This window comes from Stomoxys calcitrans, chromosome 5 (genome assembly GCF_963082655.1).
Source record: "Stomoxys calcitrans chromosome 5, idStoCalc2.1, whole genome shotgun sequence".
NCBI classification, from domain to species: domain Eukaryota; kingdom Metazoa; phylum Arthropoda; class Insecta; order Diptera; family Muscidae; genus Stomoxys; species Stomoxys calcitrans.
The window spans coordinates 108,883,177-108,906,386 of record NC_081556.1 but is presented as its reverse complement, the minus strand read 5'-3'; the positions used below and the strand labels follow the sequence as shown (position 1 = coordinate 108,906,386).

At 40.8% G+C, this 23,210-nt stretch overlaps 1 protein-coding gene across 1 annotated transcript; it reads right to left on the bottom strand.

The window, feature by feature from the left end:
• Positions 1-130: 130 nt before the first annotated feature.
• Positions 131-22,890, bottom strand: LOC106082757 (uncharacterized). The gene is made up of 9 exons (XM_059369898.1): positions 22,648-22,890; positions 22,501-22,587; positions 19,236-19,757; positions 19,017-19,167; positions 11,954-12,844; positions 9,145-9,255; positions 8,712-9,070; positions 3,776-5,070; positions 131-679 (listed from the first exon to the last, which is right to left on the bottom strand). Exons 1-9 carry the CDS (start codon positions 22,760-22,762, stop codon positions 131-133), a joined length of 4,080 nt encoding a protein of 1,359 aa, XP_059225881.1. The 5' UTR covers positions 22,763-22,890.
• Positions 22,891-23,210: the final 320 nt, after the last annotated feature.

Below are 23,210 nucleotides of genomic sequence, written 5' to 3'. Positions count from 1 at the left end.
ACTTATAAACACATTTTTGGTAATTTGGCAAATTTACCTGATAACGGAACCTCTTTCAAAATGTTCTCGTCCACAAGGGGAACATTTTCTATCCATTTATAAAACAAGTTTAAATAAAATTTAGTTAGACTTATAAACACATTTTTGGTAATTTGGCAAATTTACCTGATAACGGAACCTCTTTCAAAATGTTCTCGTCCACAAGGGGAACATTTTCTATCCATTTATCCAGCACCCAACATTGACTGTAATACTCGCTACATGCCTTCTTGACAACCTCATCCGCATCATTCAAATTTTGAAAATTTTCTTTAAAATAATTTTTTCGAACCATTTCTACAAAATTTGTATTGGTTTTTAACTCGGACCAGTGCAAAAATCGTGGAGAAATATATTCGAGCAGTTTTATTCTTTCAGCTTCAGAGAAGCCCGTACCATTCGCCTGCAACAGCTTGCAAAAATCAGGCAATTTTATGAAAAGATTCTTTGACCATATGCCGGGGGATTTCACAGCGTAGTCGTAGATGTGCTTCAGCATAGCGGTATCATCGAAGAGTTTCGCTCCCTTGTAGATGTGTGTTATCTTGCTAAAAGTTTTGAAATCCAGATCTTGTATCATTTGTGTTATTTTCTGCTTAAGGCCAAAGGATGTACGTAGCATATAAGGCAGCGAATAGTCCTTTATAAGGGAAAGAGAAAAAAGAGAATAATAAAACAGGAGAAAAGTGAGATTTTAACTTGTTATTATAGGAAACTAGCTGAACCGGGGCCGATTAAAGAGTGTGAATTTAGTGAAATACCATGCCTTTATGTGACTCCCATATGATCTTTATTGGTGTATGAATGCGCTCGGAAGGTTTAGGGTCATTAAAGTTTCTATGTGGGATGTAAAATTGCAAATTTTGCCCATGAACATTCCACTTAGGAACATGGGATGTACTCCATTCTTAAAGGATTATATAAGAATCCGACATTCTCTTGGGGATTTTGGGAGCGAGAAGGGCCTCATGGTGGTGGTTTGTGGGTTTAAGAGGTGATATGGAACGCCAGGAACGTGATCCCGAATGTGGGTATCAATGTCATGCTCTACTCCCAAATACTTTTCCTTTGAGTCCCATATTGTCGTATGTTTTTCCGATTTGGGGGTGTTTTGGGAGGGTGGGGTGGTCCCCTAGGCACTTAGCCCTGAAAAAGTATGAGCATCGTGCTCTGGTCTCAAATACCATTAGTTTAAACCCTATATTGCCATTAGTTTAAGGGGAGTTTATGGGATGAGGCGACTCCCAAATACTTGGCCCCAAAATAGATTATCAGATTAGTTTTCTGTTCACAAATACCTTTCATTTGAGAACCTTATTGTAATAGTCTGCAAATATGTCCAGCTTTGGGGGTGGGGCCTAAAAACTACCAGTATCGTCTTCCACTCTCTTTGAGCCCTTTATTGTCATGACAAGCAAATACGTCCTACTTTGGGGTTGTTATGGGGTTGAGATGCCGCCTAGGCAGTTGTTATGGGGATGGGGAGGCCCCATAGACTCTTTTCCCCTAATGTTGATATCAGATTCGTGTTCTACTGCCAAAGACCTTTCATTTGAGCCCCATATTGCTATGGTCGGTAAATTTGTCCTCTTTGGGGGAGTTAATCTGATGTCCAAAACCTTGTTCCCAAATTTGGACATCAGATTAGTATCCTACTCTCAAATATCTTTTATTTGAGCCCCCTATTGTCATGGTCGATATATATGTCCGATTTAGGGTTGTTTTGGGTCCTGGGGTGGTCCTCTAACACTTGGTCCTAAAATTGGCTATTGGATACGTTTTCAACCAAATACCATCCATTTAAGTCCCATATTGTTGTGATTGGTCTATATATATATTTGGTGCGTTTTGGGAATTGGCGGCCCCCCTACACACCCCAACCGAAATATGAAATATGGATACCAAATTTTTAAATAACATTAGTTTGAATCCAATATTGTCGTGATTAGTCTAAATATATTTATTTGGTGGGTTTTGGGGGTGGGGCGGACCCCCTAGGCGCCCCACCCGAAATATGGATACCAAGTTTTTATTTCCAGATTTCTGTAATAGGGCACACAAAATTTCGCTTAAATCGCACCACCCACCTCCGAGATCTGGCGTTTCTGAAAAATAGGGTAAGGGGGAGGGTCCGACCCCCCTTCCGATATCAAGAAATTAAGTACTCTAATTGGTTCAGCTGTTTTTGAGTCTATACGGAACAAACAAACCCAAATCTATTTTTATATATAAGATGAATTTTTTCTTAAGAGTAAATTTCCCAAAAATTTTGTCTTTAGAAAAAATTTTCCAGAAATTTTGTCTTTAGAGAACATTTCCCAGAAATTTTGTCTTTAGAGAAAATTTCCCAGAAATTTTGTCTTTAGAGAAAATTTCCCAGAAATTTTGTCTTTAGAGAAAATTTCCCAGAAATTTTGTCTTTAGAGAAAATTTCCCAGAAATTTTGTCTTTAGAGAAAATTTCCCAGAAATTTTGTCTTTAGAGAAAATTTCCCAGAAATTTTATCTTAAGAGAAAATTTCCCAGAAATTTTATCTTAAGAGAAAATTTCACTGAAATTTTGTCTTTAGAGAAAATTTCCGAGAAATTTTGTCTTTAGAGAAGATTTTCCCAGAAATTTTGTCTTTAGAGAAAATTTCCAGAAATTTTATCTTAAGAGAAAATTTCTCACAAATTTTGTCTTTAAAGAAAATTTTCCAAAAATTATGACTAGAGAAAAATTTCCCAAAAATTTTATCTTAAGAGAAAATTTCTCACAAATTTTGTCTTTAAAGAAAATTTCCCAGAAATTTTGTATTTAGAGAAAATTTCCCAGAAATTTTGTCTTTAGAGAAAATTTCCCAGAAATTTTGTCTTTAGAGAAAATTTCCGAGAAATTTTGTGTTTAGAGAAATTTTCCCAGAAATTTTGTCTTTAGAGAAAATTTCCAGAAATTTTATCTTAAGAGAAAATTTCTCACAAATTTTGTCTTTAAAGAAAATTTTCCAAAAATTATGTCTAGAGAAAAATTTCCCAAAAATTTTATCTTAAGAGAAAATTTCTCACAAATTTTGTCTTTAAAGAAAATTTCCCAGAAATTTTGTCTTTAGAGAAAATTTCCCAGAAATTTTGTCTTTAGAGAAAATTTCCCAGAAATTTCGTCTTTAGAGAAAATTTTCCAGAAATTTTGTCGTTAGAGAAAATTTCCCAGAAATTTTGTCGTTAGAGAAAATTTCCCAGAAATTTTGTCGTTAGAGAAAATTTCCCAGAAATTTTGTCGTTAGAGAAAATTTCCCAGAAATTTTGTCGTTAGAGAAAATTTCCCAGAAATTTTGTCTTTAGAGAAAATTTCCCAGAAATTTTGTCTTTAGAGAAAATTTCCCAGAAATTTTGTCTTTAGAGAAAATTTCCCAGAAATTTTGTCTTTAGAAAAAATTGCCCATAAATTTTGTCTTTAAAGAAAATTTCCCAGAAATGTTGTCTTTAGAGAAAATTTCTCAAAAATTTTTGCTTTAGAGGAAATTTTTGCCTTCAGAAAAAATTTCTCCGAAAGTTTGTCGTAATTTCATTGAAATTTTGTTATTGTGTAAATTGTACTGAAAAATGTCAACACACCGAACTAGTTCCTCAAACTTTCGAAAAGATTTACTTTAACTGAACATAGACAATTGTTCATTGGGACGCTGAGGAGTATATCACATTTAAGCGTGATCAATACTTAAGTATTACTTTCTTAATAGCATCAAGTTAAAACTTACTTTGGTATAATATTTAAAGATTGTAGCTTTGACTTGCTCCATATTTGCATCTAATTCTTGCGATGCACTATCCTTCGATGTTTGTTTTACATTCTGCTTGTCAAACGATATGATATTCTCTACCATGTTGGAATTTGCAGCAGCAGAAAGTTGCTTAACTTCAATCCCTTCTTTTGTAGCGGTTTTTGTTGTTCTATTGGATTTAGAAATTCCGCAGTGTTGAGTAGCCCCACTACTCAGGGATGTGCCTGAAGTTTTTATTACCATCGTTGACTTTTTCGTTGTCTCTTTGGTTTGTAAGGCGGATAAACTTTTTGGACGGCCTCTAGCAGTTGATTGTTTTGGTTCCGATGCCTTAATACTGATGATTGTTTCATTCTGCAAATTTTTTCTGATATCACTTTGCTGAACGGATTTTGGGCTTGTTGAGTCTTTCGGTGTTGACTTGGAATTTTCATGAGACTGCTCTTTTTGTTGGCTTAGCAAGATTGTATCATCGGAAACATTTTGATCACTTGTTTGGCTTTTATTTTGCAAAAAGTTTTTATCGGCTTTTGAATTCTTGGTCAAGTCTTTTGGCTCTGCAGCAGCCGATAATTGACTAACTTCAGTCCTTGATCCCTCCTTTGTAATGGTTTTTGATGTTTTGTTGGATTTGGAAGTTTCGCTGTGTTCTTGAGCTGCGCTTCTAAAGGATGTGCTTGAAGAGTTTGTTTCCACAGTTGACCCTTTCTTTTTGGTACACTCAATATTCAAGTTGTTTTTTGTTGTCTCTTTAGTTTGCACGGTGAAAAAAGTCTTAACAGCTGAATGGTTTAGTTGCAAACCATCCTCGTTAATTATTCTTTCATTTTGCAAGGCATCCTTCATAATATTTTGTTCAACTGATTTTGTGCTTATAGAGTCTTTCGAAGTTGATTGGGAATTTTCTTGATGATCTTGCTCTTGTTGTTGGCTAAGCAGGACTGAGTCATCTTCAACAGTTTGCTCACATGTTTCATTATTATTTGGAAACAAGTTTTTATCGATTTTTAACCTATTTTTACATTGTGGACCACCCTTAAGTCTCATGTTTAATTTACGCAATTTTTCCTCCGATACTAAAATTGGCGGTATGCTATTCATAAGATTTCTTTCAATAATTGTTGTCGGTTTACGCAAGCTATCCGCGCTGATGGCATATGATTGGGGATCATTAGGAACACAGGGAGTTTGATGTGCTACTTCAGATGACGGATTATGGGGATTGCTGGCAGCTGTTTTTTCCAAGGCGGTTGTTGCATCAACACTGTGTCCTTGAAATGTTAAAGAAAATTGGAAATTATAAGCAAAATTTTATGGTTATAATACCCCATTCCTAATGAGAAGTCTAATGGGGGGTTGGACCGAATTCGTCTTTGCGCTTGGAACACCACGAAATATTGATTTAAATTCCTATTAAGTGCATAATATACTTAAATTCATAACTAGCCTTCTCTTGCGGAAGGCTAGTTTTATAACCCTTTCCCTTGCAGAAGAATAGAGTTCTTAAGCCCATTTCCATAGTTTTAATACCCTTACGGTAGTTTCAGCACCCTTCGGAAGGGATAGATTTAGTATCCTTCGGTATGGCTAATTTTGGCACCCTTTAGCTTTGGGGAGGGTAGTTTTAGTACCCTTTACCTTGGGGAAGGGTAATTTTAGTTCCCTTTACTTTCGGGATGGATAGTTTTAGAACCCGTTTACTTCGGGAAGGGTAGTTTTAGTACCCCTTACCTTTGGGAAGGGTAGTTTTAGTACCCCTTACCTTTGGGAAGAGTAGTTTTAGTACCCCTTACCTTCGGGAAGGATTGGTTTAGTACCCTTTAATCTCGGGAAGGGTAGTTTTAGTAAACTTTACTTACGGGATGAATAGTTTTAGTAGCCTTTAACTTCGGGAAGGGTAATTTTAGTAAACTTTACCTACAGCGTAGGTTTAATACCCTTTACTTTCGGGAAGGGTAGTTTAAGTACTCTATAGCTTCGGGAAGGTTAGTTTTTGTACCATTTACCTTCGGGAAGGGTAGTTTTAGTACCCCTTACCTTCGGGAAGGGTAGTTTTAGTACCCCTTACCTTCGGGAAGGTTAGTTTTAGTACCCTTACCTTCGGGAAGGATTGGTTTAGTACCCTTTAACTTCGGGAAGGGTAGTTTTAGTAAACCTTACCTACGGGATGGATAGTTTTAGTACCCTTAACCTTTGGGAAGGGTAGTTTTAATACCCTTTACCTTCGGGAAGGTTAGTTTTAGTACCCTTTACCTTCAGGAAGGGTAGTTTTAGTACCCTTTGCCTTCGGAAGGCGTAGTTTTAGTACCCTTTACCTTCGGGAAGCGTATTTTTAGTACCCTTTACCTTTGGGAAGGGTACTTTTAGTACCCTTTACCTTTGGGAAGGGTAGTTTTAATACCCTTTACCTTCGGGAAGGTACATTTAGTACTCCTTACCATCGGGAAGGGTAATTTTAGTACCTTTAACATCATGAAGGGTAGTTTTAGTAACCTTTAACTTCTGGAAGGGTATTTTTGCGCCCTTTTAATTCGGAAAGGGTACTTTCAGTATCCTTTATACTAGGGAGGGGTACTTTTAGTATCCTTTAAACTTGGGAAGGGTACTTTTAGTACCCTTTACCTTCGGAAAGTATAGTTTTAATACCCTTTAACCTCGGGAAGGGTACTTTTAGTACCTTTTACCTTTCGGGAAGGATAGTTTTTGTACCCTTTACCTTCGGAGAAAATAGTTTTAGTACCCTTTACTTTCGGTAGATTTAATACCCTTTACCTTTGGATAGGGTAGTTTTAATACCCTTTACTTTCGAAGAGTAGTTTTATTACCCTTTACCTTCGGAAAGCGTAGTTTTAATACCCTTTACCTTCGGTAAGTGTAGTTTTAGTACCTTTTGTCTTCGGGAAGGGCAGTTTTAGTACCCTTTACCTTCAGGAAGGGTAGTTTTAGTACCCTTTACCTTCGGGAAGGGTAGTTTAAGTACTCTATAGCTTCGGGAAGGGAAGTTTTAGTACCCTTTACCTTCGAAAAGGATATTTTAGTACACTTAACCTTCAGGAAGGGTAGTTTGAGTACCCTATAGCTTCGGTAAGGGTAGTTTTAGTACCTTTTGCCTTCGGAAAGGGTAGTTTTAGTACCCTTTGCCTTCGGAAAGGGTAGTTTTAGTACCCTTTACACCTTCGGGAAGGGTAGTTTTAGTACCCATTACTTTCGGGAAGGGTAGTTTAAATAGCGGATAGCTTTGGAAGCGGTACTTTTAGTGCCCTTTACCGCCGGGAATGGTGGTCATAATACCCTTTACCTTCGGAAAGGCTACTCTTAATATCCTTTACCTTCGAAAAGGGTTGTTTTAATACCCTTTACTTTCGAAAATAGTAGTTTTAATACCCTCTACCTTCGGAAATGGAGATTTTAATACTCTTTACCTTTGGAAAGGGTAGTTTTAATACACGTTACCTTTGGAAAAGGTAGTTTTAAAACCTTTTACTTTTGGAAAAGGTAGGTTTAGTACCCTTTACCTTGAAAAACTGTACCTGTAGTACCTTTCACCCCAAAGACGGGTCCGCTAAGTAGCCTTCACCTGGAACAAGGGTACTTTTAGTACTCCTCAACTTCACCTTGAAGAAAGGTACTTTAAGTACCCTTCACCTCGAGCAAGGGTCTTTTAGTACCCTTGACCTCGAAGAAGGGTACTTTAAGTACCCTTCACCTCGAGCAAGGATACTTTTAGTACCCTTCACCCCAATAAAGGGTACTTTTAGTACCCTTGACCTTGAAGAAGGGTACTTTTAGTACCCTTCACCTCGAAGGGTACTTTAAGTACCCTTTACCTTGAAAGAGGGTACTTTTAGTACCCTTCACCTCGAATAAGTGTACTTTTAGTAACTCTTTACCTTTCGGGAAGGATAGTTTTAATACCCTTTAACTTTCGGGAGGGTAGTTTTATTACCCTTTACCATTGGGAAGGGTACCTACCCATTACCACCGCAATGGGTTGTTATTATTGTAGCCATATTTGCATGTACAGGTGACGATACTCGTCAAGCTCTTATAGGCGAGCAAGCTTGTTCCGGTTTATACGACCGATCGCCGTGGGAACATTGATGGCCACTGGTTATTTAAAGACAATATCTCGCCTTGTCGTATCGAACTTCATAGGCACTTAGTATTTAAGCAAGAGCCGGTGCCATCCGTCCTCTGACTGAAACTCTCCACTCGATACCACTGATTGGAGCATTCCACTATCCTCAATCTGTGGACGCACCCGGTAGCGCTCAGCTAAGCTTCTCGTGACAAAAAAAAGAACACCACACATATTGGAGCTCAAAGTTCCAGCCTGTGTGATGCTCGTAGTTATCCCGTACCGCGATGGGTAGTTTTAGTATCTGTTACCTTCGGGAAGGGTAGTTTTTGTACATTGTATCTTCGGGAAGGGTAGTTTTAATAACTGTTATCTTTGGGAAGCGTAGTTTTATTTTACTTTACTTACTTTAATTGGCTATTGCAGAATATTTCTTCCACTAGCCGAACGTAGAATAGCGTTCCAAGCGCCTCGATCTTCTGACACCAATTTTCGAGGTGTCTCCCACAACTTGGGAGGAGTAGTTTTAGTACCTTTTATCTTCGGAAAGAGTAGTTTTAGTACATTTTGGTATCGTAGGGTACCTGTTTGGTAGCTGTTACCTTTCGTTAGTAACATTTACCTTGGCATGCATGTTACGTCTTTTTTGAATATGTATGCTTCATATTATCAAAGATCAATATTTCGAGTTTTTACAAATGGCGAATTGGTTATCCTCCACCATAGGGTTGGTGGAGGATAACCAATTCGCCATCTGTTAACACTTCAGAAGTTGTTTTGTTTCAAAAAAATAATTGTTTTTTTTTCAATTTGAAGTCTCTTACAATTTCTTACCTTTTTGGGCTTCTTTCTTGTCATTGATGCGATTTTCGACAAAACTTAACATTTTCTTTTGCATACAACTAGGACATGATTTGATCCTAAGGGGATATTTATCACGAAACTTGGGATTTGTAAAATATTTGTTGTAGTAGAGAGAAACTAGGCCAGCAAATAATTCCTGGTCGTTTTCCAGAAATGCCTTTAGCTCTTCATTGTTTCCACAAAAATCGGATAAAATATTTTTCACTGGTAAGTGGTAGTAAGACAATATTTTAAATGTTTTCAAAGGCAAGGGCATTGTTGGCACACTGCTATCAATTAACTTGCTATTAATTCTTTTCAGTAAAACAGACTTGAATTCCGAAAACCATCTGAAAAGGAAGACAGTTAAATGGATAAAATAAATAAGACAAAGAAAATATATTTATACGAAACTTTAACTTACTTCTGATTGATAGAAATTTGGTTTAATATATTCTCAAAGGTTGGCTCAGTTTTGTCTTGTGGCTGATTACGAAAAGTTTGGGAATTAATTGCTGTATCTTTTTCAGATATTCTAAAATCATAAAAACAAATTAATTAATTAGTGATCGTAAAGGTAACTTGATTTAAGGGTTTTATTAATAAGAACTAAGAAGATACAGAAATTTTCTTTAGTTTGACATTTTTTACTCCGAGCGAAATACGAAAATAGACGAGGTAGTACTTGGAGTGTTTAAAAGAAAGATTTTTCGAAAAAATTTTGGGGCCAGTCTGTGATGATGGGAATTATCGGCGTCATATGAATCATAGGCTGTGTAAATGGATTGGTATAGTTTGGATTGAAACTCTTGGAGATTTGTTCTAAGCGTGGCTAGAAATTCAAATTATCTCTAATTATACAATGCAAATTTTACCCATGAACATTCCACTAAGGCACAGGGGCAAACTTCTCATATATCAATGATTCAAATTTAAGCTCAATGATAAGGGGCCTCCTTTTTATAGGCAAGTCCGAACGGCGAACCGCAGTGCGACACCTCTTTGGAGAGAAGTTTTACATGGCATAGTACCTCACAAATGTTGCCAGCATTAGGAGGGGAAAACCACCGCTGAAAATTTTTCTGATGGTCTCACCAGGATTCGAATTCAGACGTTCAGCGTCATAGGCAGACATACTAATCTCTGCGCTACGGTGGCCTAACTATGAACTGATAGAAAAAAGACGAAGCAATTTCATGCATCAATGGTGTTAATATCATACATAGGCGTTTTTGCAAATATTGTTAACATGTGGGGTTTATTTTGTGTACGCCCGTTGATGTTTCAGGCACCGACTGTTGTAAACAACATCCTTATAAAATAGAATGAATAGAACACAGGTTCGATTCCCAGCAGCTCACGAAATCATTTTGCATTTTTTGAAGGAAAACCTGTGCACTACACGATGACAGAATGTGAACGCCTGTGGACGTTTCGTTCGCAAAAATTTTTGCTGATTTAAGTACATTTGTGGATGATCTGATAACATCTGCGTGTTGATTCATTTTTATGAACCACTAGCTGACCCGGGCCCTCTCCGCTGCGCCTTCTTTTATTTTATATGGAACAAAAGTTTCCTTGGAATATTTATTTTCGCCATGGTCGAAAAATTTGTACTTTTTGGGGAAGGGGTGATGCCCTAAATACAAGGTCCTACATTTTGATATCAAATTCGTTTTCTACTCCCAAATACTTTTATTTGAGCCCCATATTGCGATGGTCACTAAAAAATTGCAGTATGTGGGGTATTTTGGGAAAGGGGTAGACCCCCAGAAAATTGGTATCGAAAGTGGTTATCAATTCTTGCTCTACACCCCAAAACCTTTCATTTAAGCTCCACATTGACATGGTCGGTAAATATTCCCGATTTAGGGGTGTTTTGGGGATTGGGAAAATCCCCATGCCCTTAAAATATATCAGCAACGTGCTCTATTCTCATATATCTATATATCATTTATTTGAACCCCATATTGTCATTGGCCTCAAAATTTGGTATTAAATTCATTTTCTAATCTCATTTTAAATCCTCATTGCAAAAGTCAGCAAATATGTCCGGTTTGGGGTATTAACCCTAAAAAATACAAGTTCCACTCTCTTTACACCCAAATACGTCCTATTTGAGGGTTGTTATGGTGGTGGGACGTCCCCTAGACAGTTGGCCCATAATGTTGATATCAGATACGTGGTCTACTCCCAAATACCTTTAATTTGAACCCCATAGTTCTATAGTCGGCAAACATGACCGGCTTGGGAGGTGTTTTTTGGGGGATGGGTAGCCACTCAGTGAGTTGGCCTTGAAAATATATATCGGATTCGTGTTCAACTCTAAAAACCCTCTTATTTCAGCCTCATATTGCAATGGCCAGCAAATACTTGCTATTTGGGTGGTTTTGATATCAGATTCGTGCTTTACTCCCAAAGACCTTTCATTTGAGCCCCATATTTCTATGGTCATAAATTTGTCCCCTTGGGGGATGTTTTTGGGGAGGCGGCCCCCCAAACACATATTTGGATATCAGATTCGAATTCTATACTTAAATACCTTTTATTTAAACCCCATAATGCCATGGTCAGTAAATAAGTCCTGTTTGGGGGGTGTTTTGGGGAAGGGGTGGACCCCTAGAAACTTGGTCCCACATTTGATGTAAGATTGGTATTCTACTAGCAAATACCTTTCATTTGAGTCCCATATTGCCATGGCCGGTAAATATGTCCAATTTAGGGGTGTTTTGGGGTAGTCCCCCTAACACTTGGTCCGACAATTGGATATCAGAAACGTTTTCTTATCCTAAATAACTTTCATTTGAGTCCCATATTGTCGTGATTGGTCTAAATATATGTTTGGTAGGTTTTATGATGGGGCGGCCCCCCTAGGTACCCCGTCCGAAATTTGGATACAAAATTTTATTTTTAGGGTACTTTATGAGAGCACACAAAATTTCGCTTAAATCGCACCACCCATCTCCGATATTTAGCGTTTCTGAAAAATAGGGTAAGGGGGAGCGTCCGCCCCCCCTTCAGATATCAAAAAATGTAGTACCCTATTTTCACCACGGGATCGTTATGCACCATCTGTGAAAATCGGTTCAGCCGTTTCTGAGTCTATAAGGAACACACAAACAAACCTACAAACAAACACAAATTGATTTTTTTATATAAGATTGTGGTCAACTTTTCAACGCCATGTTTGGATTTTTTTCCATGTGTGTATTTGGCAGAACAAATTTACTTACTTTTCCTGTAGAATTTTCGTTTTCGCTTTGCTTGCAACACTTAGTACTGCTTCTTGCTTTTCCTTTTCAACAGCAACAGTTTGAATTGAGATGGATGGCAAGTCTTCTGTTTCTATAAAAGCGGGAACAGCAACGTTTGATATTTCTTCTCGCCTCTCCTTTGCTACAGCAGCAATTGAGTTAGAAGATTGGTTTATGGACGACAGCATATCTTGTGCTTCCATCAAACTGGGTAAAGCGACATTGGGTGGTACTCCTTGTATCTCCTTATCAACAGCAGCAATGGTGGTAGATTGGTTTATGGACAATGGTAAATTTTCCGTTTCCCTTAAAGTAGAAGAATTTAGATTTGGTTGAACTTGGTTGAACTTCTCTGTGGGTTGTGACGCAGCAGCTAAATTTTGCTCCTGTACTTCTTGCGATATCAGAGGGTTTCCAATGGATATTTCAAGCGTTTCTTTATTATGTTGAACTTGGTTCGACAATATTTCTTCAGGTTGCGGCACACTGCTCTCATTTGAAGCAATATGCTGAAATTGGTTGAAAAGTATTTCTTCGGGTTGTACTGTGTTCTGTGGCTGCGGCACATTGTCCTCATTTGCTACAATATGCTGACTCTCAGTGGATTTTGATTCCAACTTCACCCTACACTGTTCACAAAAGATTTTAAATTTTGCAAGTTTCTTCCAGAAAGCAACCTCAACAGACAATGGAGGATTGATTTCCAGTATCGCATCATCGTCTTTTAAGAATAGCTGATATATATTGAAAACAGCTTCGTCTTTAGTACTACCATATTTGCTGTGGTCTACGACGCTAAGAACATTTGAGTGCTTTTGAAACTCATTCAGAGTGAGATTGCACGAACGGCAATCGTTGTGGTGAAATGATCTGCAAATATACGATAAAAATGATTAGAAAATAAGAGACCGGTTTCTAAAAGATACTGAAAATAACAGTCAATCGGTTGCAAACTTACCCTTACTAGCAGAAGTTTCAAGAGTTGTAAACTTTCTTTATAGTAATCTAGAGTTATGTCATAGATCTTAAATAGTTTTCAGAGCAAACTGTCCTCTAACCTTAACCAATAAGATATCGCAGCCTGTTTGGTGGAACAGACACTTCAGGAAGCCTAGTCAGACATCGAACTTCGTGTAGACTGGTACAGAAAGTCTCGAACCAAGTCATGCCCATAGTTATATTTGTTCATCTCAATAGAGTGGGTGAACGAGACTTCTAGCTACACCAAGACCCTTTAAGAGCAAGTAAACCGGAGGGAATGACATATTAACTGCCGTTTTATGCCAATCTTTATGCCATGAAATTCCTCGAGGGAATTTTTGAAAGCTATTTTTTTGCTTTTTTGCATGTTCATAATGTGATTGAGATGCTCGTTTTCCTGCCCACAATTGTTATATGCATCGTCTGCCAACAACAAAACACCATTGGTGTTGTGTCAACGTGAATATAGCCAACAACACCACACAAGAGTGAATTTCAGCATGGTCCAACGAGTACAACAAATAAACACTGGCCTAAGGAACAGAGGGAATTTGTGTAAACAAGTTACCGTTTTCCCAAAAGAGTATAAAATAGGCAAGGCCAGCTTGAAAAGGGAAGTCAAGTGTGAAGTGAAGTATCCAGTATCCAGGTAAGTGGATACTGAGCCTGAGTATCAGAGCCAGCGTTTTGCCCAGTGTCCACTAGACACTAGACAGCTGAGCCAGTAAACACGCGACCCGCCTTCAACGATAGCCACCCTGTGGCCGAACCACGTCGTGAGTAAATTATGTCAACGAGTTACACGTAGCCAGTACTTCGCCTTTGTCCTTCAGAAATACGAGCCGCTGAGCGCGCGTGTGGGTTCACGCGTGTTATCTGTCTGCGAACGTGAGAATGTGATTTAGTGCCATACCCACGCCGTGAGTTAATCACGTCACCGATCACACGTAGCCAGCATCTCGCCTTTGGCCTTGAGACATATAAGCCGCTGAGTCCGCGAACACACCCACGTGCCATCTGTCCACGTCCACCACACCGTGATTTAGTGCCATATCCACATCATGAAAAAACCAAGTATCTGAGACCAACGAAGTCAGTAACTCGCCTTTGTCCTTCAGACATAAGAGGCGCTGAGCCCGCGAATACACCCACGTGTCATCTGTCCATAACCATCACTCCGTGATTTAGTTCTGGCTCCTCACCTTTTTCCTTCAGCCATATGTTTCGTTGAGCCCGCGAATACACCCAGCGTGTCAGTAGTCTACGACCACCACCCCGTGAATTAGTACCGTATCCACGTCGTGAGTAAATCACGTCACCGAGATCCACATAGCAAGCACATCGCCTTTGTCCTTCCGAAATAAGAGTCGCTGAGTCTGAGAACACACACTCTTGCTATCTGTCTGCGAACGCCATTCTGTAATTTAGTGCTGTACCCACGCCGTGATTAAATCACGCCACCGAGATGCCCATAGCCAACACCTCGCCTTTATCCATCAGACATTAGAGCCACTGAGTCCGCGAACACACACTTGTGTCATCTATTTATGACCGCTACCCCATGGCAGCCGGTTGTACGCACCGGATTGACCCGATGGAACCCTCATCGGCAACGGCTGCCGCCTCAGTGAACGTGTTCGTCTTTTTTTCGTCATGAGAGAGGCACATCCCGGAGTGTCTTCTCCGCACGTTTCTAGTCCGGTGGTCTGGAGGTAGGGGATTGGCCTTTGTAATACACCATTCCGTGCAATATAGACCCATCTCGCCTGCGGCAGGCGCTAGTGACCCCTACCGGGAGTGCGTGAGGATAGTAGCCAAGTCCGTTACTGACGGGATAGAGCTATACAACGTGAACATACCGCCGGTTGGTAGCTGTGTCACAATTAATGGCCAAGCTTACAACCCCAACATAAGTGGGTTACTATCTGGTCATAATCGTCTGATTCTAGGGGACTTTAATGCGCATTACACTTCATGGCATTCTCCCCTAGGTAGCGACCAGCGTGGCATAGCTTTGACAGAGCAGATTGAAGGGTTCACGTTTTGCACGGTGAAAAGGGGGTGCCCCCGCTAGGATTACGAGGAGGTGCAGCAGCTCGCCAGACATTTCCATTGCATCCCCTGATCCCTTGAGTGATATATCCTGGAAAGCCGTCATCTCATTGGGGTCAGATCACCTCCCCATAATTCCCACCATCTACCGACCTCCCGACTTCATAACCTCTTAGCGCCGGACGTTTATCAATCAGAAGAAGGCCGATTGGGCCGGCTTTACAGAGTATACCAATCGCCGCTTCAGTGAACTGCCAACCGCCTCGGGTATGCTAGTGGCCGAGAGGAAATTCCGAGACATCATTAACGCAGCAGCCGCTCGCTTTATACCAGCCGGTCGAATACCCCATGTGCGGCCCAATTTCCCGGTGCAAGCAGTGGTACTCGCAGACGAGCGTGATGGGATTCGTTGTATGGACCCCACTAACCCCAGAGTCAACGAGCTGAATGTGGAAATAAACAGGGTAGTCAACGAACATAAGTTGTGAACATTTGTGGCTGGAACCCTTGGAGCAATGGAACTTAGGCAGCGGTTTAGGCAAGCTGTGGTCTACTGTTAAGTCACTCTCGAACCCCGGTAGACGGTATGACACTACCTCTGTCACTTTTGGCGAACAAATGCGTCAGTTTGTTCAACCGTCAATTTATTGTGCATCCCGAGAGTGACAGGGCTAGGAGGAGAGCCACGAGTTGTATCCGTGGTCTCCGAGCCCATAAACAGCCATCACAATTTACCGTGGGCGAAGTTACAATTGTCATCCGTGGCGCCAAATCATCCAAAGCGTTGGGCCCCGACGGAATCTCTAAACTGATTCTGAAGAATTTGGATCTACCTGGAGTTGAGTACCTTACTACTGTCCTCAACCTGTCTTTGAACACTCTTATAGTTCCCAATGTCTGAAAGATGGGCAGAGGGATCCCGCAACTGAAGTCTGGAAAGGACCCGAGTTTGGGGGAGTCGTACAGACGGAACTCCCTTCTTTCAAGTAGGGAGTTCCGTCGCTTAAGGCAAGACGCTTAAGGCACTACTTCTCCCGAGCCTCGTAGTAGAACTTTCATTCGCCGAGGATTTAGAAGACTGCATATCACAACGACTGTTTTGCATGTAACCACCGCACACATTTGGGATAATTTAGGGATATGAAGTTGAAGCACTCTAGAGTAAAACAGGGAGTTCCCCAAGGTGGGGTGATATCTCCGGCACTGTTTAACCTCTACGTATCTTCCATTTCACCACCTCCAGACGGCATAGAGATCGTATCATATGCCGTGGCTTCAATCAACCCAGGCCATGTGATAGGACGGTCCTCGTGGCACCGGACCTATCGAAAGCATTCGACACGGTCAGCCATGCCAAACTATTTGAGGACATCGCCAACACGTCCCTCCAGTCAGGCCTGAAACGCTGGGGAATTATCTGTGTGGTCGCCAGTCATTTGTGGAATTTAGGAATAAGAAGTCGAAGCACCGTAGAGTGAAACCGGGAGTTCCCCAAGGTGGGATGATATCTCCGGCACCTCTAACCACTACCTACCACCCATTCCACCCCCTCCAGACGGCATACACGGCAGAGAGATATGCGGACGATTGTACGATCATGACGTTCAGATCTGTCAGAATACCGCCCTCCGACGGGCTGTCTCCTTAGTTTCCATGTGGACCACCTCCATCGGGAGACATAGAGCTTAACATAGCGAAGGCATAACTACATGCTGTCTAAGCAATACCTTTTGGACTGTTATCGCAGAGACCATCCAAATCATCATCTTGTGGATAGATATCCACCGCCCAGAAGCCTTAAGGTAGATCTACGTGATCTAGAGCGTGAGGTTCAGCGCTACAATAGAGAACCTCTAGATCAAGCGGCATATCAAACAGGTCTAGACAACATTCATGTAGACACGGCAGGAGATTCGGTAAATAGCTACCGGCTGAAGAAATTAATCTCCCCCGGCAAACCAGAGTAGTTCTGGCCCAACTTCGATCCGGCAGATGCCGCCGCCTCAACTCCTACAGAGCAAGGATTAATGCCGACCTGGAAGATGTATGTCCCGATTGTAACCGGAGACCGCACGATACATACCACCTTTTCAACTCCCCATGCAGATCCACTCGACGCAGACCCAGATCCCTGCGGACGTTCCCCATCTTAGTCGCAGAGTTCCTGAGTCTTGACACTCAACAGAATCAAGCAGACGAAAGATAGAACACAACAAACTGCTGCAACAACATCTATGGAGGTAGCGATCCTCATCAAGCTCCTGTATATGAGCAAGTTCGTTCCGGTCATAAGGCGCCACCCGGCCTCTCACTGAGACTCTCCGCTCCATACCGCTGTTTGTATGCGACTGCAGCTACTCTGTATGGATCATTTCCCTATCCTTTCCCCTAGCAAAGAACACCACACAGATCGGAGCTCAAAGTTCCAGCCTATGTGGTGATCACAGCTATCCCGTGACGGGTCCAAAGGACCGATCGCCGCGGGGACATCATGACCATTGGTTATTTAAAGGCGCCAACAACTCGCCTTGTCATATCGAGCATCATAGGCACTCAGTATTTATGCAAGAGCCGGCCCCACCCGGCCTGTCACTGAGACTCTCCGCTCGATACCGCTAATTGTCCGCGACTGCAGCTACTCTGTATGGATCATTCTACTATCCGCAACCTGTAGACGCGCTCGGTAGCACGCAGCTAAGCTTCCGCGACAGCAAAGAACACCACACAGATCGGACTTCAAAGTTCCAGCTTGTATGGTGCTCACAGCTATCCCGTGAAGGGTCCAAGGGACCGATCGCCAGGGTCCAAAGGACAGCAAAGAACACCACACAGATCGGAACTCAAAGCTTCAGCTTGTAAGGTGCTCACAGCTATCCCTTGACGGGTCCAAAGGACCAATCGCCGTGAGGACATCATGGCCATTGGTTATTTAAAGGCGCCAACAACTCGCCTTGTCATATCGAACATCATAGGCACTCAGTATTTATGCAAGAGCCGGCCCCACCCAGCCTGTCACTGAGACTCTCCGCTCGATACCGCTGATTGTCCGCGACTGCAGCTACTCTGTATGGATCATTCCATTATCCGCAACCTGTGGACGTGACCGGAAGCTCGCAGCCAAGCTTCTCTTGATAACAATGAACACCAAACAGATCGGAACTCAAAGTTCCAGCCTGTGTGGTGCTCATAGTTATCCCGTGCCGCCGTGCTGGGATAGAAATTAGTAATCGCTGTCTGCCATAAACACTGATAATCTAATTTGCATAACTGGAGAGTGAAGCTCTAAACAGAGTTGCTTTCTATTGTAAATAGAAATTGTCCTTAGAATTTGACAGATAATACCCATGGTGTACACTTAATCTGCACGAGTATGCTTCCACACTTTCTTATACTTTCTTATTTTCTAGGGAGAACACATTGAAGCTAAGGTTTCCGAGTAAGCGAATACTTATAGAGGTTGCAAGAAGTATACCTTCGACTCAACTATGATTTCTCTCAAATAGACTTTCTCTAGGTCGAAAAATGTGCCAAATTTTAAGAAAAAAGAAACAAAAATAGTTTCTATACAAGTTAAACTGGAATTACAGAGTATATCAGACGAAGAGGTCTTCAAAGGATTCTGTGTCAGTCAGTATGTTTAATAATGGGTCTATCTTTCTACAAAACTAAATATTGGGTTGCCCAAAAAGTAATTGCGGATTTTTCATATAGTCGGCGTTGACAAATTTTTTCACAGCTTGTGACTCTGTATTTGCATTCTTTCTTCTGTCAGTTATCAGCTGTTGCTTTTAGCTTGCTTCAGAAAAAAAGTGTAAAAAAAGTATATTTGATTAAAGTTCATTCTAAGTTTTATTAAAAATGCATTTACTTTCTTTTAAAAAATCCGCAATTACTTTTTGGGCAACCCAATAATTAAATAACCTGCACCACAACAATGGTGTTGGCTATTAATATAGCAAAACTTGTGTCATCTTTGTCTTCATAAATGAAAGCCTTTTTTAAAACTTACCTGTTATGAGGAACCTTAGACCCCACCCGTGGGTAATTAGATGGTATTAAAATATTTTCCAAAATTTCAACTCTGTTGGCAGAGATTTTCTTTGCTATGGTAGTACTGGAGGAATTAGGACTTGGCAGAATAATATTTGTCTCACCAATTTCTGTAAAAAAGTTTTAAAATTTAGTTCTTGTAGTACCATTTAGGGGTTTCTAAGGCTATTCGATTTACCATTTTGCTGGGATTGTGTTTCCGAAAAAAAGTTACCAGTTTCAGTTGCATCTGGTAATCTGTCTAATAATGGATTATTTACCAATTTGGATGAGCCCTCTCTATTTAAAGTTCCGTTAACATTTGTATTCTCACTGCAGGCATTTGTTGGATCCATTTGATTGTGAACTTTGTTCAAATTTGGCACATCCGTAGTAGATTCCGGTTCCAATTGTGGTATTTCTAGAATCTTTTTCCGAAGATTCTCCGGACAAGTGGGCAACATTTTTAAACGGGACAAGGGATATGACTTGCGACTGTTTGGTTTCAAATAAAAGAATATATATAAACGTTTGAGTTGGGCAGATGCATTGGTGCTTGGGTCGCCGTACAGCTTTTGACACATGTTGCTGACCAATTCGTCGACATTGGTGTGTGTCTTAAATTCTGTTATTGTTATAGGACAAAGGTGAGCCATAGCATACAAATGTTGAAAACGGATGGATGTTTGTTGTTTAACCTTTGCAGTTGGTTTGGTTTGCTCTGTAAAAAATAAAAAATTACACGTTAAAAATATAAACTTTAGAACAAATCTAGGGGAAAAATACAGCACTCAAAATCCATCCTCTAAACCGACCGCAGAAATATTTGTCGAGGCTAAAATACAGAAAGTGGCAAATGAAAGCTAACAAACCGTAGCATATGGAGCTTCCATGCAATATTCGCTAAAATTTATCCAGTTTTCATTTTAACCCAACACTTAATCCTTGGATATCATGCCTGAACAAGCTCTTCATTTTTGGTTTCCTAAAGATTCTTATTCTATCGATTAATTTTTAGTCCCGGTACTACCTAACTTTGGGCACCGGAGCATCGGAGCTTAAAGTTGCAAGCTGTGTGCAACTTTGGGCTCCTACCCAATTCCATGGCAGCCGGTTGTACGTACCGGATTGACCCGATGGAGTGCTTCATCGGCAAGGGCTGCCGCCTCAGTGTATAACACACTGCTACAACAACAACAACTTTGGGCTCCGATTTGTAGTTTTTGTTCATATTATGAGAAGTATTGAACATGGCGAGGAAAGTACGATCTAACACTGCACGGAAGCTGAACATACTCCACTCGACTGAACCAACTGCTAGATGAAAGCACTCTTTGTTCCGATGATATAATGGCGCAGTGGCAAACTATTGCCCACTTCATGGAAAATGCCGCGAAATCCGTACTTGGGTACCGCAAGCCTCCTCCAAGAAACCCATGGTACGACCAAGAGTGTCGAGATGCTACTGAAGCCAAGAAGCGGCATACAGAGCAACCCTGCGATCAGTAGCAATGCGCCAGATGAAGGAGAGGTATCGGGAGAGGAGAAACGTCTATTCCGCAGAAAGAAAAAGGAAATGGAAAGACGTTAGTGTGAGCGAATTGAGATGTACAGGAGTCACAATGAAGTCCGGAAATTCAACCTAAGAATTAAACATCAAACCGATGGCTGGAAGCCAACGTGGAGCAGAGATTAACATGTCCGCCAATGACGCTGAACGCTTGGATTCGAAAACTGGCGGAACCATCAGAAAAAATTTACAGAGGTGGGTTTCCCCCCCTAATGCTGGCAACATTTGTGAAGTACTATGCCATTGAAAAACTTTTTGCCAAAGAGGTGTCGCACAGTGGCACGTCGGCTATAAAAAGGAAGACCCTTATCATTGAGGTTAAACTTAAATCGGACTTCACTCATTGATATGTAAGAGGTTTGCCCCTGTTCCTTAGTGGAATGTTCATGGGCTACATTTGCAAAATTTGCATTTACTGATGACTTTGGTGCAGGCACATCCTCCTGCAGAGACAAAAAAGGAAATCTGGTAACTGACACAGATAACATGGTGAGGATGTGAAAAGAACATTTTAACCAACTGCTAGAATCCGACGTTGGCGGCGAAGAGGATACCGCAGAACCAATCCTTGATGATGGTATCGAACCCGACTGAAGAATAACAAGGCAGCAAGAGCCGATGGGTTACCCTCTGAACTATTTAAGACCGAAGGCGACACGCTGATAAGACGTATGCTTCAGCTTATCTGCGCAATCTGGCTAGAGAAACGCATACCCAATGATTGGAACCTCAGCATACTATGTCCCGTACACAAGAAAGGAGACAAGACGGAATGTGCCAACCGCAGAGGAAAAAGTCTCCTCCCCATCGCATACAAGATACTCTCGAGTGTACTGTGTGAAAGATTAAAACCTATAGTCAATGAGATAATTGGGCCCTATCAATGCGGCTTTAGATCTGGTAAATCCACCCTAGACCAGATATCTACAATGCACCAAATCCTGGAAAAGACCTGAGAAGGACAAATCAACGCCTACCATCTCTTTGTTGACTACAAAGCCGCCTTCGATACTCCTTTACGTTCAAAGGTATTTCAAGCCATGTCTGAGTTTGGAATCCCTGAAAAATTAATAAGACTACAGGATGACCCTTGCTGATGCGCGTTCCTCAATAAGAATAGGAAAGAATCTCTCCGAACCATTTAATACCAAACGAGGTTTCAGACAAGGAGACAGCCTATCGTGTGATCTCTTTAATATGCTGTTGGAGAAGATTATACGTGAATATGGCGACGTATGAACCACGAGCTGTATGACGACGATAGCATAGTTACACGCCTCAAAATACAACGGCTGCGTTGGCTAGGTCATGTTGTCAGAATGGATGAAGAAGCTCCAGCAAAGAAGTCTTTTGAAGGCAAACACGGTGGTACACGCAAACCGGGAAGACCACAAGCCCGATGGAAAGATCAAGTGGTGCGAAACACCTCGAAACTTGGTGTCAGAGATTTTAGAATGAGCGCAGAAGATCGAGGCGCTTGGAACGCTATTCTACGTTCGGCTATTGGAACAAATACTCTGTCATAGCCAATTAAAGTAAAGTAAGTATTATGAGATTAGCTTAACGTACCGGGCGCGTCCACAGGTTGCGGATTGTGGAATGCTCCACTAGCGGCCACTGCAGTCGCGGATGATTGGAGAGATATACCGGCTTTTGCTTAAATACAGAATGCCTATGATAATCGAATTATTGACGATTTTGCTCAACTATTGGAGCATGACGAGGATCGCTATATCAACATGGAAATATGTGGTTACAACAACATTAATGGTTATTCACACGACTAATGATCTCTCTTTCGACTGAAACGCTTAAAACACTACTCTAAATTACTCAAGCAAGAAAATTTATCAATGGTCACCATTATTAGATCTGTTTGACTTTTGCTCATTACCTTGTTTTTGTTGTCCTTGAGGAAAATTTCCATTTGCATCAGACGGCCGGGACTCCAGGCCGGCATTATTTTCTCCACATCCCTCTACTGTTGAAAATAAAACAAGTTTGTTAAATTTAATTTAACATTCAACGTGTAGTCACTTACTTTTCTGCCTTTTAGGAGGCATTGGCAATTGTTGCTGTTCTTCTGTCCTATTTTGTACAGGCCTTTTGGATGTTTTCCCTGGGCGTTTAACAGTCGTACAAGAAGGCGACGTCATGTTAGCATTTACAAAAGTAATTTACAAACGATATTATAAACAATTTCTACAACAAAAAACGATTTGTGCAAATCTATCAAAAAAAACATTAGATTAAAAAGTGTTTATGTTAGGAATCTAAAAGTCGATTTTGGATTAATCGATTATGGTTATCTGTGTTTGAATGAGGTTAGAGTACAAAGTCAATCTAAGCAACGCGTCAATAAATCTGAGCAATAATTTTACGCCGAAAGCCTGAGTCTAAGCCAAGACATATTAACACTGGTAGTGTACAGGAAGCAGTTGTTTACAATTTTTTCTTATGAAGTGCATTATGGGTTGGCAGCTCCATTTTAAAAAACGTATAAGCTAAAAACATGTGAAATAAATAAATGCCTTTTCTACGATTATGATTTAAGAGGTCGTAACGGAGAAAGGGGAAATGAAAGGGCTGACAATTTGTCAATAA

Excerpts from the sequence above, each read along its gene's own strand:
- LOC106082757 (XM_059369898.1), bottom strand. The coding sequence starts at position 22,762 with ATGACGTCGCCTTCTTGTACGACTGTTAAACGCCCAGGGAAAACATCC. Across the intron at positions 19,758-22,500 it reads TCAAGGACAACAAAAACAAG|AGCAAACCAAACCAACTGCA; the intron begins GTAATGAGCAAA and ends TATTTTTTACAG. Across the intron at positions 9,071-9,144 it reads CAAATTTCTATCAATCAGAA|ATGGTTTTCGGAATTCAAGT; the intron begins GTAAGTTAAAGT and ends CTTCCTTTTCAG.